General features: G+C 46.6%; 1 protein-coding gene across 2 annotated transcripts; it reads right to left on the reverse strand.

Moving 5' to 3' along the window:
* Positions 1–355: 355 nt before the first annotated feature.
* Positions 356–5,756, reverse strand: LOC102997139 (serum basic protease inhibitor-like). 2 transcript variants are annotated; one of them, XM_057529464.1, is made up of 3 exons: positions 5,614–5,756; positions 1,250–1,442; positions 356–787 (listed from the first exon to the last, which is right to left on the reverse strand). In XM_057529464.1, the coding sequence occupies exons 1-3, from the start codon at positions 5,705–5,707 to the stop codon at positions 754–756; spliced, it is 321 nt and encodes a 106-aa protein (XP_057385447.1). In that variant the 5' UTR covers positions 5,708–5,756; the 3' UTR covers positions 356–753. The 2 variants fall into 2 exon arrangements, with proteins under 2 accessions (XP_057385447.1, XP_057385446.1); XM_057529463.1 differs by having other exon boundaries at positions 1,250–1,445.
* Between the last annotated feature and the right edge of the window lie 7,354 nt (positions 5,757–13,110).

A 13,110-nucleotide genomic window follows, 5' to 3' on the forward strand; every position in this document is an offset into this window, starting at 1 on the left:
TCAGGCAAGGGGATTCCTCAGAAAAATGGATGATTAAGCCACATGTTTCTTCTTTTCTCCTTCTGAAAGTCCAGGAGAACAACGTGTACCCAAATTTGACCTGGCCCAAGAAGTAAGGAACGAAAGTTTTCATGTTGAGGTGTCTGTCCCACGGGTTTTTGTGTAGCTTGGGGTGGCCATTCAGAGGTAGATGGTGCTGTAATGGGTGTGCTTCCTATACCTGGCAGGGCCCAGTCTGAGGACAGGAAAAGGGGAGGTGCCCACTGCTCTGCAGAATAGTGAGAAGGACCAGCATCTCCATGGACCCTATTGGTTCAGGTTCTTAGTTGCAAACCACAGAGTCCACTCCACTTAGTTTAATTTGAATATGAATTTATTGGAATATAAGACAGACAGTTTGAAGCCATAGAAAGGAAAATGTGCAACATCACTGTGAGGGAAAGGGGCTTCTTTATTGAAAAGATCTCTCCCACTGTGAGGAATGTGCATCTGCATTCATTCTTTCCTTCCTCAAGTAATTATGGACTGTCTCCTTCGTGCCAGGACCTGTGCTAAGTGCTAGGGATAAAGGGAAGACTTGTTCTCCTGGTGCTTAGAGCCGACTGGACGAGACAGAACTAAAGCAAGTAGACCCATGGGGGGAAGGAAAGAGGCAGGGTTCTGCTGAGGAGGGTGGGGTAGAGAAGGACTCAGAGGACATCAAACTGTTTCAGAAGCAGCCGCAGCCCAGCCCTGTGTGCGTCCTCTTTGAGTTCAGAGTTTCGGGGGAGCACAGCTCGCAGATCCTCTGCAAAAAGAAAGGAACTTGCTGATTGACATCTCTGAAGCCCCAGACCTGGACACCGCTCATCTTGACAGATCCTAGACTTTCCCAGAAATATGCAGCCAAAGTCCGCTCCAGAACCGGAATGACCAACAAGAAGGAAGTGAGTTTCCAAGCCTAGGTGGGGAGCTCAGGAGCTCTGCAGACCTGCTCTGTAGGGCGGCTGACTCAGTGTTCCCATCTGAGAAAAGGGGAGCCTGTGAGGAGGCTCAGATTCTCATGACGGGGCTTCTAGGGGTGACCTTCTGCCAAGCTGGCCCGTGGAGGATGTTCTCAGTGTGTGGTTTCCCAGGACACCGCAGCCACTTCTCCTGGGAGGCAGCGAGGAGGAAAGACACTGTGCAGGTGTGAATGGTGTGGGGCCCCCTGAGCTCCACCTCTTTCCCCAGCCCTTCCCCTCCTACCCTGCCCTGCCCCCTTTCTTACCCCCAGGTCCCCGCATGACCACCGCAGGTCTTCATGCAATCCTCTGCTGTCAGGAAGCTGTTCTTCTTCCCTCGGCAGCCGCCATATATAAAGATCTCGCACTGCCCGGACTTGGCGTTGTAGAAGTACCTGATCTTCCGGGCCCTGCAGGGACCCGTGTAATGAGGCTCCAGGCAGAAGGCAGGCTGAGAACCTGCTGGGATGGGAGGGGCTATGGGTCAGTTATGAGGGCCATCATCACAGCTCGGTCTACAAGGTCAACAACTGAAACCACCAGTTTGTCTGCGATAGAGAATGTTAGGGTTCTGGGGGCTGGTCAAATTGAAAAGGCCATTTGACAACCTGCTTTCTGGGACATTATTATTAATGTTGCTAGGCATGACCATGATATGGTAATCATGTAAAAGTTTATATCTCCTTCATGAAGTATTTAAGATTAATTGGTATGATGCCTTTGATTAGCTTCAAAAAACTACCCATGTTGGGGCTTCCCTGGTGGCGCAGTGGTTAAGAGTCCACCTGCCAATGCAGGGGACACGGGTTCGAGCCCTGGTCTGGGAAGATCCCACATGCGGCGGAGCAGCTAAGCCCGTGCGCCACAACTACTGAGCCTGAGATCTAGAGCCCGCCAGCCACAGCTACTGCAGCCTGTGTGCCTAGAGCCCGTGCTCCTCAACAAGAGAAGCCACCGCAATGAGAAGCCCACGCGCCGCAATGAAGAGTAGCCCCTGCTCGCTGCAACTAGAGAAAGCCCACGTGCAGCAACGAAGACCCAAACCAGCCAAAAACAAACAAACAAAAAAACTCTACCCATGTCAATTATATCTCAATAAAGTTGGAAAAAAAAAAAAACCTCTACCAAAAAAAAAGGAGGATACAGGTAAAAAAATATTCACCATATATCAATAATTACTGGAGCTGGTACCTGGGTTTTATAATACTATTCTCTGCACTTATGTATATGGTAAAAGGTTTCCACCATTAATAAAAATGTGAAGACATCAGGCTGTAATGGAGAAAGGCATGAAGAAAACATACCAGTGTGTTCACTTTTGTTACCTCATGGGGACTGTATAAATTGAATATTGACACTATATTGATATTGTGATTTATAATAAGAAATATATACATTTGTTCTTTGTCATTTTCCTGGCACGGAGTTCCTAAGAACCTTGGTATTTCTTTTTCTTTTTAAAGAATTTTTGGTTTGTTTGTTTTGTTTTATATTTCTTTAGTTATTTTGGCTGCACCGGGTCTTAGTTGCAGCATGCAAGATCTTTTAGTTGCAGCACACAGACTTCTTAGCTGTGGTATGCGAACTTTAAGTTGTGGCATGCATGCGGGATCTAGTTCCCCAACCAGGGATCGAACCTGGGCCCCCTTCATTGGGAGCACGGCGTCTTATGCACTGGACCACCAGGGAAGTTCCTAAAAACCTTAGTATTTCTTAAATGCTGAGAGCAATAACGGTGTCTTTTGTTATGTGATGTAGGTGACTTTTGGGAAGACCCTGGTAACCCCAGAATGGGCTCAGGTTGCCAGGGGAAACCACTGCCTGACAGGAAGGTTGCAACTTTCATTCCTACTCTCCTCCAAGGCCTTCCATCCACCGTCCCCCAACCCCAAACCTCAGGGATTGGAGAAGAGCTGGAGGTTGAACAGTCACCAATGGCTAATGATTTAATGCATCATGACTAGGTAATGAAGCCTCCATAGAAACCTAAACACAGCAAGACATTCATGTTATTCAAAAGAACTGGCATCGACCCAGGGTACAACATAGGTACACGTTCCATCATTGCTCACCTGGACGACTGCAGCAGCCTGCTCCCTGGGCCTCTCTGTCTCTGCCCTTCGCCCCCTAGAGGCCATTCTGCACACTGCAGCTGCAGGGATCCTGTTACAACTTGAGTCCTACCCCATTGTTCCCACGACAAATCTCTCAGTGACTCCCCATCTCTCTGAGTCAAATTCTGATTCTTATAAAGTCCTACTTGCCCCCATGGCCTCTCTGCCTCATCTCCTTCCACGTCCCCCCCACCCCCACCCACTCAGCTCCAGCCACCCTGGTAATTGCTGCTGCTGGTTCACACCAGGCATGTTCTTGCTGCAGCCTCTGCTCCAGTGCCTCCTCATCACAGAGGGGTTCGCTGATCAGTCTACAGAAAGAGCACAGCCTCCTTTATCCCCATCACTCTCTACCTTCAAAACACTCATAGCCTAGCTTAGTATTCCCCCCTTTTGCTATTGTCTGTCTCCCTCCTAGAAGGCAAGGTATTTTGCCATATTTTGTCTACAGTTCTTTCCCCACACCAAGAACCATGCTTTGTGGGGACTTAATAAATATATGGCAAGGGAATAAATCTCCCATTTCATGCTCACGCCAAGTGCACAATCACTGAATAGAATGGATATAATGGAATTCCTGTTAGTGCAAAGTCTACTTGATGATGGGGCAGGTCTACATAATTATCAATCTACCTTTAACATTCTGTATCTTGAAAGGATAATAAAATAATTGTGAAAAGGGGACAAAGGAGGGACTTCCTTGGTGGTCCAGTGGTTAAGAGTCTGTGATCCCAATGCAGGGGTCTGGGTTCAATCCCTGGTCAGGGAACTAGATCCCACATGCTGCAACTAAGAGTTCGAATGCCACAACTAAAGATTCTGCATGCCCGCATGCTGCAACCAAAAGATCCTGCATGCCGCAACTAAGACCTGGTACAGCCAAATAAATAAATATTTTTTTAAAAGGTTGGCAGGGCAAGGGAAAGGGCCTTGAGCCTTCACTAAGACTGTATCAGCCTTGGTCCCAGGAGCCAACTCACACAAGCGTTGTGTTTCTTGCTTTCCCTGCAGTTGCTCTGCTCAGTGGTCCCATGTCTTTCTGATTAATTTTAATACTAGAGGAATAATCATTATTTGACACCTAAATATTTTTTCTTGCCCAAAGGAGGTGGGTAGAGAAAGTTTTTCAGATTAATTTTTCCACCTTGGTGGAAAACGGACAAAATTGGCCATGAAATGTGATTAAACTCTTTAAATGCATGACTGGTAAGCTGTTCAAAGAACCCATGTAACATGGTTCCCCAGTTCAGTGAGGAAACTGCAGATGACTTGCCCCGGGACACACGGCATGTGGGTCGTAGGGTCAGGACAAGATAGTATCATATCACAATCCATTTGATAAACTACCTGATTCTGCCAGGAATTCTGAAAATACAGAAAACTGGTAAGAGTTTCTGGGTGCAGTGTCCCATGTTCATTATTCCCCTATCTCTGAGACTCACCTGAGCCCCCGAATCACAGGGAAGAGTGAGTCTGGGTTTTTCCCTGACACAAAATATGTGGTGTCTCTACCAACATTAACCAATTCCCCAAACATCCACTGGGCATCCCACAAGTCAATTCACTTCTGACACTAAATCCGTGGAGTTAGTGCAGATCCCACAGGTTGAGGGCTCAAGACTGTCCTTGCTTCAAACGCCAGCCACGTGATCCCGAGTTACACTTGTAACCCACTGGCTAAAAAATCATAGGTTCCATGACCCCACCTCCATGTTCAATAACCAATAGAAGTGGTGACCGAAATCAGGAAAACACTTTACTTACCGTTCTCATGTTATTATAAAGGATAAAGCTCAGGGACAGCGAAATGGAGGAGATGCGTAGGGCAAAGGGGGAGGAGAGGTGTGCGGAGGCTCAGTGCCCTAGGGGAGCACACCACCCTCACAGCACCTCCATCTGTTCACCACCCCGAAAGCTCTCTGAACCCCAATATTTATGGAGTTTTTTTGAAGTGTCAATAAATAGACATATTGATTGAATCATTGGCCATTGGTGACTGATCTCCATCTCAATACCCTCCCCTCACCCCAGAGGTGCTGGGATGTGGGGTGATGAAAGTTCTAGCCTCTAAACACATGATTGGGTTTTTCTGGAGACCAGCCCCACTCTGAAGGTCTCTCGGGTCCCATTCCTTTACTCACCTCATTACCATAAAAAAGACAGTAAATTCCAGGAGTTTCAGGAGGTCTGTTCCAGGAACCAGGACAAGGATCAAATATTGATCTTTTTATTACACTACAGTGAAGTTCAGGGACACGGCACTGACCAGGAATAGAGAGTGTCAGAGATGGGATTCCTGATCTGGTAGAGGTCAACGGGATATATATTTAAAAATTTTGACTTTTAATTTTTTTCCTATTGACAGTCATGAAATATCCCTGGAGTTAAAACTGCCCAACTTCCCAGGAGAAATCCAGAGAGGGCTGTCAGCACCCACCCCGCCCCTGCTCCCCAGCCCCTCCATGGACTCGCCTCATCCCCCCCAGCCTGCAGAGGTGAGGTGAGCCGGGACTTACCTCTGGCATGGCTCTTGTGTTTACCCCCCGGGGCGCAGGCCACCAGGGTGCCCAGGAGGACGAGAAGGGCGACGGAGAGGCAGAGCCGTCTCATGTTCGTGGCCTCGCAGGAGGGCTTCTGAGGAAACCTGGGGGCTGACAGAGCTTTTCATAACCCAGCTGAGGGGTGGGATCAGGCAATGAGGAGGGGAGTGAGGAAGGGGAGGAGCTGGGGTCAGTCCTGTTTATTGCGTAATCTCCCCACCTAACCAGGCTTTCTGCTTCTGCCTGCTGGGGCGAAATGCCCAGTAACAGCACTTCTCAGACTTGACTCTGCCTGTGGGTCTCGTGGAAACACAGACTGTGATTCCACAGGTGGAATTTTGTCCAATATGTTGACTCAGGGATCATCCCAGCACCTAGAGCAGTGCACGGCAGGTGATGGACAGTCAGTGGGGGAACGAGAGCAAATTAAATGACAGCTAAGTGATCAGAAGTGTGTTAGCTCAGGTCCTTCTTTTCAGCTCCTGCAGGTGTCATCCCATCTCAGCATCAATACCTGTCACCCGCACCCCTACCCCTACCTAACTCAGAAGACAGGTGTGACGCAGGACACCTTCCTGCAACCGCTGCCACGGCTTCTCAACTCGATGGACACTCGCTGTTTACCTGGCACTGCGGTTGAGGCTGAAGCTGAACTGGAGGAAGGCATGTCCTCTGGGGAAGCAACCGTGTTTTCTGGGTAGAAAAAGGAGTAAGGGGTGTGGGCAGAGGGGAAGCAGGGAGCTGAACATGTCACCACAGCACGACCTCCCACCGCCCCTCCCCTGGTTTCAGAAACAGGAGAGCTGCCTGCCTGAGTGGACCTCAGGGGAGCTTGGAAGATCACCTGCAAGAGCCCCCTTCCTCCTGCTCTCTCCCCCTGTGGTTTTGGCATCTTTAGACCTCAGTTTGGGTACCAGCTCTGTCTTTTCCTAACTTTCTGCCTGAGGACTTAAACCTCCCAGAGCCCCATTGTCATCAGGTGTCACCTGATATCTGTGCTGCCCACATCACAGGGTTGCTATGGGAGCAGTGGAGACAACAGACATAAATTCCTTCTCCCTGCAAAGTCAAAGTCCTTGTAATAAGAATAATAATGAGTAATGACAGCAGAAAAAACTTAGCTTCTTCTATGTGTCAGGCATTATCCTAAACACTTGACACATATTAACTCATCAAATCCTCAAATATCCTAAAAGAGGGGAGAGAAACTGTTGGTACTTCCTCATGACACAGGGGAGGAACCTGAGGTAACAAGAAATAATTTGCCTAAAGTCATACCTTGTAGAGAGAGGATTTGAACCCAGGGATCTGGCTTCAGAGTCTGTGCACATGCACTCTGCTGCATTGTAAGCTGTAAACTATAGTGCACGTGTGAGGGCTTACACACTCCCACTCTCTTCACTCACTCCCATACATGCACTCCCATACATTCACTCCCAGTTACAACCGTGTAGCACCAAGCCCCACCCCCCTCACTCATCCACACACAGACATGCATTCTTCCACTAACACACACACACACACACACACACACACACACACACACACCCTGTGCTCCACTTCCAGGGTCAAGGAGAAGGGAGCTGGCTCAATGCCCAGAAGCCCCAGGAGCAAGCCCAGCCACATGTCAAACGGGCACAGAGCTGGGTGATGAGCTGCAGGGGACGGGAGGGGCTGCCTTCCTGGCACAAAGTCACCCTTTCCCTTGAGAAGGGCAGGGACTCCTAATACCGAGCTGCCTCTGGACAGAAGGGCATCGGGAGCGGGGTACTCACAAAACGACCCGCTGTGTGTGGAGGGTCTACTCTCTCCTGAGACATTTCACATGTATGATTTCATTTAGCCTGATGTTGACCCTACAGTATCTGGGATTCTCATCCCATTTAGCCAGCGAGAAAGCAGAGGCTCAGAGAGGTGAAGCGACTTGCTCAGGACCCACAACCAGCAGATGGCACAACTGGGATTCTAGCTCAGGAGGCCCTCTGGTCCTGCCCCTCTTCCTGCCTCAGTCTGTCCATCTGAGACCAGGGAGCAGCAGAGACCCCCCCTAACGGCAGAGACTCCTCTTTTCTCCCCCCTCCCCTCTCGTCTGTCTGTCTTTCTCTCCCAATGTCCTCCTCTCCTGGTCCTCCTCCCTGTGGTCCAGGTTAGAGGCCCCCAGACCCAGGAGATCCGAGGAGCCTGTCCTCCCTCCACCTCCCACCTCCCTGCTCATGAGTGACTGAGTCTCTAGTTTCAAACCTTCCCAGCCCCTGGGGGCATCTTCAGAGAAATCACAAGGTGGGAACATCACAGGGGTTGTATTCTGGATAAAGACATATGATCCCAACACTGTGGGACCCTAGGTCATATCTCTGCTTCTAGTCCTCAGTTTTTCCCTCTGAAAAATGAGAAGCTTGGATTCCATGCTATCTAAGGCCCCTTCGTGAAATGGATGGAATGCACCCGGGGCAGGAGGAAGATGTTTATCTTTTTGTGACGCTGTGCCCTGTGAGAGGTACGTTCATATCCAAGACTTGGGTGTCCACTTTCTGGCTACGTGATATCACAGCACCTCACTTTTTGGACCTACATAGTCTTCCTCCTTAAAACTGGTGTCATGGGGCTTCCCTGGTGGCGCAGTGGTTGAGAATCTGCCTGCCAATGCAGGGGACACGGGTTCAAGCCCTGGTCTGGGAAGATCCCACATGCCGTGGAGCAACTAAGCCCGTGTGCCACAACTACTGAGCCTGTGCGTCTGGAGCCTGTGCTCCACAACAGGAGAGGCCGCGACAGTGAGAGGCCTGCGCACCGCAATGAAGAGTGGCCCCCGCTCACCGCAACTGGAGAAAGCCCTCGCACAGAAATGAAGACCCAACACAGTCAAAAATAAAATTAAATAAATAAATAAATAAATAAAAAGTTGAACCTTCTAAAAAAAAAAAAAAACTGGTGTCATGAATACTGTTTTTTAAAGGATTATTTTAAGGATTGAAAGGAAAAGCATAAAGCACAGGTTCAAATCTGGCTAGAATATAAGTATTTGTAGCCCACACAACATTTTACAATTTTGAAACATTTGCCAGGATTTAACAGTGGGGAATTTCATATAAAAGTATATTTATAGTATTGTTGGAAAAAGTGAATGATCTGGCAACACAGTCCTACAATTTAACAAAAGCAGTGGGTCTCAAACTTGAGTGAGCATCAGAATCACTTAGCCAGTCGTTCAAACACACACTTGAGATCCCACCCCCAGAGTTTTGATCACTAGGACAGGGGTGGGACCTAAGTATCTGCATCTAACCAGCTTCCGGGGCTGCTGACGGGGCTGCTCAAGGGACCATACTTTGAAAACCATGAGCTAACATAAGTAGAGCTGCTCTCTTCCCATGAGGGGAGCGTTCTCTCCAGTTTCCATAATCCCCACCATGCCTTATTGTCCCCCCAGCCCCACTCCCACTCCAAATATTTCCATCCACATCAATCACCTGGCCTGGAAGGAATTCAAAATTGTGACCCCTGGGCTGGGCTCACAGTAAGTGTTCAGTAAAAGGTAGTTTGCTCTTATTTAACCATCTTATGAAGTAAGTATTATTATTCCTATTTTACAGATGAAGCAACTGAAAGTCAGCTAAGGGAAAGTGACTTGCTGGAGGAAAAACAGCAGAAAATCAGAAAGAAGACACTTGCCAAAAACTGTAAGTCGTGGCCCCGGTTATTTCAATATTACAAATACACAAACACACAAACAACACACAGGAAAATGTATCTGATATTAACATAGATGAGGCATCAAAGATTGTGGACGTGACTTCATGAGAATAAAATCATATTTATCAAAAAAGGAAGAAAAGAAATAGAAAGGGAAAAAAGAAAGGTTAAAATAGGAGGAGACATGAGTCAGCTGTAGACATGCCCACTTTAAGGTGATTGTAAACAAGAGAACATTGAAGATCTGAGAAATTCCCAGGAACAAACAGGGTACTTTTCACCATACAATGGAGCTTTCTCCTCTTGGAATGTTGAACCCATTCAAACTCCCTTCTCTCCAAGGAAACTTCTCTCTCTGAGTATATGGGCTATTTTGTTGCTTTGTCACCTAGCGTCTCTTTGTCCTTTTGCTGATACAGTGGCCTGATTTTGCTTGAGGAATGACTTTTCCTCCACCCAGGACTGGTGGGATTGGGCCGCCTGTCAATCAAAGTGCCTGCCCTACCCCCAGACCAAGAGTGGCCAATCAGATGCTCTCCCTGGAATTTAATCTTGATCAATGAATCCCAAAAGACCTAAAAATGGAGGTCATTCAGAGGCGACCTGGGAAGACCTTAGTTCTTCCTTGCTTACCATCCTTTCCAAGCTGGGATCTTTCAGCACTCCCTTCAGTCTGTAAGCTGAGCTAAATCATTAAGTGCTATGGCTGCCAACAGAAGAGTCTGAAAGGATCTCACTTAAGGGTACAATCAGGAAGGGAGGATGGATGCCCACTACATCCCCACACCGTTGTCACAAATTCCTTCCCTGCTTCCAATAGCCAGAGTCAGTTTCTGTTGCTCATAACCAGCGAGATCTGCTGCCTTTACCAGGGTCACCACCAAGTTCTGCATTTTTCTATCCAGTGGCCTTTTCTCAGCCATCATCCTCCTCTAACTCACAGGTAAGGCTCTCAAGGCATAAATGTGAACAAAATTCATTACCAAAATTTGTTTCCACTTGGTCTCAGCCTAAAGAAATTATGAAAAGCAGAGCTTCCTATTTGAAGAACTTTGAGTCTCCTCTGGTGAATCGTCGGGGCTTTTGAAGGCACAGCTTTTAAACCTCTTTCAAGGAAAATCATAGGAGACAGAGAGTGTTGACTTTGAATCCCAGCACCTGCCAATATTGGTTATGTGACCTTGGAGAAGGGATGAAACCTCTGAGCTTCAGATTGAATTACTTTAAAATGGAAGAAAAGCCTATTAAGGTTGTTGTGATGTTTAGAGATGAAGATGTATGTGCAGAGCTTGGTACATAGTAGGTTGTCAACAGTGGTGATGGGTGTTTTACATTATTAATTCTACCTCTCTCAGAGTTACTTAGACATTCTCATCGACTCAGTGACTTTTACCAGCACATCAGGACAGGGAATTCACGTTGCTACATTCACCCTCTGAGGTACCAGCAATACCCACCTTCTCAGAACCTCAGGTTCCTCCTATGTAAATGGAAGGATGACTCCATCTCTGTGGATACCGTTCAAAATTTATCTGCACTCACAGATGTAAAGCACTAGCAAATTGATTAGGCCACACACCTAGTAAATTGGCAGAGCCAGAGTTTGAAGCCATGGAGTCTGATCAAAGGTTTCAGTCATCACATATTTTATCCCTAATAAACGTTTCATGAACAAGTGGATGAATGAATCAACATCTACTCAACATCTTTGCCTATGTGTTCTGCAAGCACCATGGACTCAACGTTGACCTAACTGAATTTATTGTCCTTCCTTCTAAAGACTTGCTTCCCCTACCTTCCCCCAGAAGGCTGAGTATTGTCCTTCATTCTACCTATTCCTCACTCCCTGTGAGCAATCTCATAGCAAAGTCTGTTGGTTGTACCTCCTCAGTTCTCAGATGAAAGTTCACTTCAGAATAAGATGAAGACACCTGATCATAGAACTGCCCCACTTCCTGACAGCATCATCCTGAGCAAAGCCAGCTTCCTGAAACTCTCCCGCAAATAACCTTACAGAAGCCCACATCCGGTAAGTCCTTCAAACATCCACTTAATGAGATGCCATATCATTCATTGTCCACTGCTGCAGTGAGTAATAAACCCAACTCATTCAGTTTGTAAGTGGACTGTTTCTAGTGGTCTGTGGTTGGAAACATTGACAGTTATAAGCCTTTTTCCTTATTGTGTAATTAAGGAATGCAAAAGTCAGAGACATTGAGATATTTGCCAAGACTACAAGGCATTGGACAACAGAACCAGCTCTACCTGTGTTCTGGTTTATTACACTACCTCTGTTTTTTGAGTTTTCTCTGCCTCAATTTCCTCATCTGTATTGAGACAGTTAGGCTCTGCTCTCCTAAGGTTCCTCCAGCTCACTTCTTCCTGGAGCCAGGAGCATGAAAATAGCGTTAAAGTTGCTCTAATAAGGAAGTTGTGACATCCCTTTGACTCGGGACCACTAGATTATGCACAAGTCATTCCCACAATGCCTTGCAGCTGGGAAGGTCTAATAATGACCTGTGGTACATCTTGGGAAATACCTCGATGAGTCTTGGATTCCTGCCCACCACCTACCTCCTACCCCCTCCTCTCAGCCACCCTCATTCAGTTGTTTAAATTTCCACACTACCTGATTGCCACAGCTCTTTCCCAACTGGGGGAAGCAAGTTGGGAGGGTGACCTGGGAGCCCTGATCCTACTGACCATCCTCCTCTTTTTATGCTAAATTCTTTCCTCCAACAAGATAAGAGGGCACCTTGTGAGGGTGCCAACAATTCCAGCAGCCTCAGCATAAAATGTAGTGAGCTGCAAATAAGGGCTTCCCCCAACATTCAGTTTTGAGTATCTGAAGCTGGTGGTGGAAACTTAGCAAATGTTTTCCAAGAACCTAAAAGACACCTGGTGGGAGAGAGGGGTCCTTCCTTGATTCCCATCTCCCAGTGTCTGTAGGACTGTTTTAGGACAAAGACAGCAGAATTGGCCAACAGGTTTCTTGGGAGCAGAGTCTAGACCAGTTTTGAATGGCAGAGCCAGAGGGGAGAGGGGATCCTTCTGGTTCAATGGAACAAACCAGTGTTGTATTGATGAATGCTGCTATCTGTCACCTGATGCCCAAGAGAAAGTGAGATCTCCATAGGAGGTGGTATGAAAACTGAGGCTAGAAGAATCTATAGGAAGGGGAAAATCACAATAAAAATGACAAATATATCTAAGAATTAAAGATCATTTAGATAAACCTGTACATAGATTAAAAAACAAAAAATTGTAAAAGCAATGATAAGAAATAAACAGTGAAAGGATTGGCATGAAAATGTAAAGTAGGGCATCAAAATCACAAAATGTGGAGAATGAGAGTATAAAAATGTAGATCTTTTACAATGTGTTTGAACTTGAATGACTTTCAGTTTAAAGTAAGGAAGTATTGTTATGGTTCAACGCACTTGAGCTCGATGGTTACCACAAATCAAACACATACAATAGAGTCACAAAAACTAAAAACAAAGGAACTCAAGCATACTGAAAGAAAATCATCAAACCACAAACAGAAAAACCAAAAGAAGAAATGAACAGGGAAGAACTACAAAAACAACTGGAAAACAAGGATTAAAAGGACAAATCCTATCAAAATACTCAAGACAGTTTTCACAGATCTAGCACAAATAATCCTAAAATTTATATAGAATCATAAAAGACCCAGAATTGCCAAACTATTCCTGAGGGAAAAAAACAAAGCTTGAGTCATCACCCATGCAGACCATAGAGTATACTACAAAGTTATAG

This window comes from Balaenoptera acutorostrata, chromosome 15, assembly GCF_949987535.1.
Source record: "Balaenoptera acutorostrata chromosome 15, mBalAcu1.1, whole genome shotgun sequence".
Classification (NCBI taxonomy): domain Eukaryota; kingdom Metazoa; phylum Chordata; class Mammalia; order Artiodactyla; family Balaenopteridae; genus Balaenoptera; species Balaenoptera acutorostrata.